Below are 4,566 nucleotides of genomic sequence, written 5' to 3' on the forward strand. Positions count from 1 at the left end.
TTCGAGGCCAGCCTGGTCTACAGAGTGAGTTCCAGGACAGCCAGGGCAACACAGAGAAACTCTGTCTCGAAAAAACCAAAAACCAAAAACCAAAAACCAAAAACCAAAAACCAAAAACAAAAAAAAACAAAAACAAAACCAAAAAAAAACCAGGCTCTTGAATATTAACATACAAATATAGTCAACTAAAATGCAACCAACAACACAGATAAATTGGGTACATTTTAAATTACATCTTTTTTTAAATGAGCCAGATGACCTGGATCCCATGGGATGGAAATAAACTGAATCCATATGTACTCTGGGCTACATGTACACACACCTGCCCAAAGTGAATAAAAACGGTGATGAAAATAAATCACTTATTTTTCCTTTTCTTTCTTTCTTCCTCTGCTTCTTCCTTCCCCACCCTCCTCCTCCTCCTTTTTAGAAATAGATTCACTATATAACCCTACGTGGCCTGGAACTCAATAGATAGATTAGGCTGCCCTTGAAATTAAGAGATCTGCTTACCTACTATGCTTCCCAAGTGCTGGGATTAAAGGCATTACCATACCTGGCTTATAAATTATATCTTATAAAAAATTTTGTTCATAGGTTCCATGTTACATTTGAGACAGGGTCTTTTGTCACCAGCATATGCTGGGCTAGCTGTCCTGTGACAGCCGGGGGTTGTGTCAATGGCTCCCACCTCACTGTAGGATTGCTGGACTAGAGGTGCATGCTGCTGTGCAAGTGTGTGCTGCCATGGAGGAGCATGCTACTGTTTTGACTTTAGTTGGCTTCTGGGCTTTTGAATGTGAGGTCCTTGCATGACAGGTGTTTTATTCACTGAACCTTCTCCCCAGCCCTAAATTTTATATATACACATATGTGTATATATATATATATATATATATATATATATATATATATATATATATATATATATATATATATATATATATATATATATTAATACACATATATGTATGTGTGTGTGTGTGTGTATTTTTTTTTTTTCTGAGACAGGGTTTCTCTGTGTAGCCCTGGCTGTCCTGGAACTCACTCTGTAGACCAGGCTGACCTTAAACTCAGAAATCTACCTGCCTCTGCCTCCTGAATGCTGGGTTTAAAGGCATGCGCCACTACTGCCTGGCCCTAAATTATATCTTGATGAAGTTGATTTTAAAAAGTAAAATAAAAAAAAAAAAAGCACGTCTTTTCAACAACAAGAACAAAGTAAAATAAGGGACAGCTGGAGGAACAACTCGGAGGTTAAACTCTCAGTTTGTCAGCTAACCCGCTTCCCAGGTAACTCACCTTGAACCAATCTGCATAGGATGGGAATACATAGGGGCCTTCCAGAGTAGCCTGGCGCACAATCAGGAACGCAGTGACCATGCTGTCTAGGTGGTAGCTCTCAAAGGCCCGGGCCATCAAAGAAGCCACCCAATCTGTGAGGTTAGGACATAGTCAGTGGCAGGTGAGGGCAGGTCATTCACAGAACGAGAGCTTTGCTGGTGACTGAATATCTGAGCTGGGCTCGCGAGTGGCAACAGTCACCTCATGCAGGATACAAGCTGCCTCAGACTCACAGGAGCACCCACATTAACAGACACACAAGCAGACAGGTTTCTATTAAGTTCTTAGTGAATGATGGGCATCAGTTCTGTGCTCAGCCTCTACAGTGTGGGATGCAATTCACATTTGCATGCAAATCACATCAGCATGACAGGGCTCGCTCTGAGAACACATACCTTTAACTAGCTGCTGTGCCTCCGGAAAGCAGACCACCAGTGTAGACACACAGGAGAGCACATGTTGCCAGTTAACCTCCTGCATCTCCAGGACTTCCTGCAAACGGCCAACTGACTCCTCTGGACCCAGGGTCACCAAAACCTGGAATAACAACCCCAACTCCTTTTTTTTTTTTTTTTGGTGGTTTCGAGACAGGGTTTCTCTGTATAGCCCTGGCTGTCCTGGAACTCACTCTGTAGACCAGGCTGGCCTCGAACTCAGAAATCCACCTGCCTCTGCCTCCCAAGTGCTGGGATTAAAGGTGTGCGCCACTACCGCCCAGCCCAGCTCCTTTCAAAACCCAAGTATCCCATTGCCGGATGGGGCCAGCTCTTCTGCTCTGTCTAGTCCCTCCACTCCAACACCAGAAAAGTGCAGACTCCATGAGGAGCCTCCACAGTGGCCACCATATTTTTCCTCTCTGCAGTGGTCAGCAGTGGCTGGAAGAATTCTCGTTCTGAGAAGGAAAGGCTCTGCCCAATGATGACAAGTTCAGTCTTCTGATCCTGAACTGCAATCCTGGTGAGGATGCTTCTCCTGCTGGAGATTCCTGAATCTTATCACACAGGTAGTGCCCACAGGAGCCAGTCTGATCTAGTCTTACACCTGAAATCCCCACCGTACAGAGTGGGCCGACCCCACACTCACCCTGCAGTACAGATCTGTGAGCAGGTGGTGTGTCTTTGCAAAGCTCCACTCTTTCTGCATTTGAATGGCGTCTGACACTGGGGAGGGAGAACAAAAAACTTCAAGTCAGCATTTATTAAAAATCAAAAACCACCAAACCCAACCACCACAAATACCCTGGTTTATAAAAGTTTCAATGTCAACTGTTTTAATTTTTTCAAGTACTGTTGATACATTTCCTTTTGTTAACTGAGGTCATTCCTCAGAATCTGAGGGAATGTTGGTTCCAGACAACAAGGATGCCAGACTCTGGGATAGTGTCATAATCTCAAGAGGTCTTAAAGCATTCCATTTCACCTCTAGGGTCTCAGCACTCAGGAGCCTGCAGAGGACATCCACAAGCCTACCTAAGGGTCACTGATATCTCTGTGAGAGTTCTACCATAGGTATAGGGGAAGAGACCCCAAAATGGGCAGACAGCAGACATGGTGCGGTGGCCTACCTTTCAGCACGGGCTTGTATGTCAGAATCTGAGTTAGCGTGTGACTGAAGAAGCTATTCAGAGAATCCTCTGCTACCAAACCACAGCATATATGTCCCGAGTATACAGTGATCCTGCAAATGACATGAGGGAGTGCCCAAGAGAGAAAGCACTGTCCAAAGCCTGGATTGTGTCTAAGAACCAATGGGGCTGACCCTCCTTCATGCCTGGAAAGCACTTTCTCTAGCAGGCCATGAAGCCACAGGTGTCAAGCAAATCATGGGACATGTGGTTTCATCAAGAGAGAAGGGAGCCATCTGAGAATGTCAAGAGTCTAGAAGCAGCCGAGAAGCTAGACACACTAGGAAGGCTGGAACTGCATACCATAGCTGAAAACAGACACGGAGGGAGGTCACACACACATGACAGAAAAGTGGGACTGAAGGACCATTGGGGTCCCACACCCTAGAAATCTGGAGGCTGAACAGGATTCTACAGTAAGAAAGAGATCTCTCGTCCCACCTCAGAAAAGGCTGGACAGACCTCCTGGGCTTTAGCAACAATCTTCCCCGAGGTCACCAACCAACAGAGCGTACCCAGCTGATTACCACTACCACCCCAGTGTTTAAGAGGCCATGCTTAGATGTCTTTCACACAAACAGCACGCCTCCCAGACATACCAGCCACTCACTGCCTGGCAATCCAAAGTCGACTGTGGATTAGCATCCAGGGTATCAAGTGAAACTGACGACAGAACACAGGGTGGAAAAACAAGATCAGCTCCATGAGGGTCCCTGTCCTCTGTCACCCCAAGTGCTCTCAGACAAAAGGTCAATTGTCTGTCACAGGCCTCTGGAGATTCAGAATCTCCAGGTCTGCCAAGACATCTAAGTCCCACCAGAGCACTGGGATCTGTAAGCTGGAAAGTTAAGGAGAGCTCACAGGACCGTGAATGCTGAACAGAGCTGGTGACACTTCATCACTCTAGACATTCTGTGGGACTAGGGATGGAATGTGCAAGGTCAGTGTTCTGCCTGTCTTTAATCCCAGCACCCGGGAGGCTGAGGCAGGCAGATCTCTGAGTTCAACGGCAGCCTGGTCTACAGAGTACAGTTCCAGGACATCCAGGGCACTCTTCAGATGACCCAGGTTCAATTCCCAGCACTTGCCTGGAAGCTTTTAACTGTCTATAACTCTATTTACAGCAGAAGTAACACCATTGTCCGGCCTCTGTGCACAGAGATATATGCACACATGCATGCATATATATGTATATATGTGTGTGTGTGTGTATAGGGACCAAATCAAAGGCTTTCCTCTCTGTAAAGTTAATCTGTCTATATGCCTGCCTATTTGCCCCCCCCTTTCTCTCTCTCTCTTTCTCTCTCTATATATATCTGCTAGAACTGGTACTGGTAGTGAAGGAATGAGTCACTTATATCTGGAGGCTCAGAGCAAGCAACTTACAAGCCAGCATTCTCTGCAGTACGTCAGTGGCAACCTGTCAAGAGAACACAGATCCACTCAGTAATTCTCAAGCAGTCACATGCTGGTGATACACAGGAGAACGCCTTGCTATGCTGAAGCAAAAGAAGAAGCTGCCTCATTCCTGGGAGCTCTTTCTCACTTCCTTAATAAATCCATGTTCTGCTGTGTGTGTGTGTGTGTGTGTGTGTGTG

General features: G+C 45.9%; 1 protein-coding gene across 3 annotated transcripts in view; it reads right to left on the reverse strand.

Annotated features, from left to right (window-relative positions):
- Nucleotides 1-4,566, reverse strand: part of Fanca (FA complementation group A) — a 59,635-nt gene that overhangs the window by 41,208 nt on the left and 13,861 nt on the right. For all 3 annotated transcript variants that reach the window (XM_031341726.1, XM_031341725.1, XM_031341727.1), the window contains exons 9-14: nucleotides 4,355-4,388; nucleotides 3,568-3,631; nucleotides 2,909-3,021; nucleotides 2,428-2,504; nucleotides 1,740-1,881; nucleotides 1,303-1,436 (exon numbers count right to left, since the gene is read on the reverse strand). In XM_031341726.1, the coding sequence (XP_031197586.1) occupies nucleotides 1,303-1,436; nucleotides 1,740-1,881; nucleotides 2,428-2,504; nucleotides 2,909-3,021; nucleotides 3,568-3,631; nucleotides 4,355-4,388 (564 nt within the window). The remainder of the gene's footprint in view (nucleotides 1-1,302; nucleotides 1,437-1,739; nucleotides 1,882-2,427; nucleotides 2,505-2,908; nucleotides 3,022-3,567; nucleotides 3,632-4,354; nucleotides 4,389-4,566) is intronic.

The sequence above is a fragment of the Mastomys coucha genome, unplaced genomic scaffold (genome assembly GCF_008632895.1).
Source record: "Mastomys coucha isolate ucsf_1 unplaced genomic scaffold, UCSF_Mcou_1 pScaffold22, whole genome shotgun sequence".
In the NCBI taxonomy this organism is placed as follows: Eukaryota; Metazoa; Chordata; class Mammalia; order Rodentia; family Muridae; genus Mastomys; species Mastomys coucha.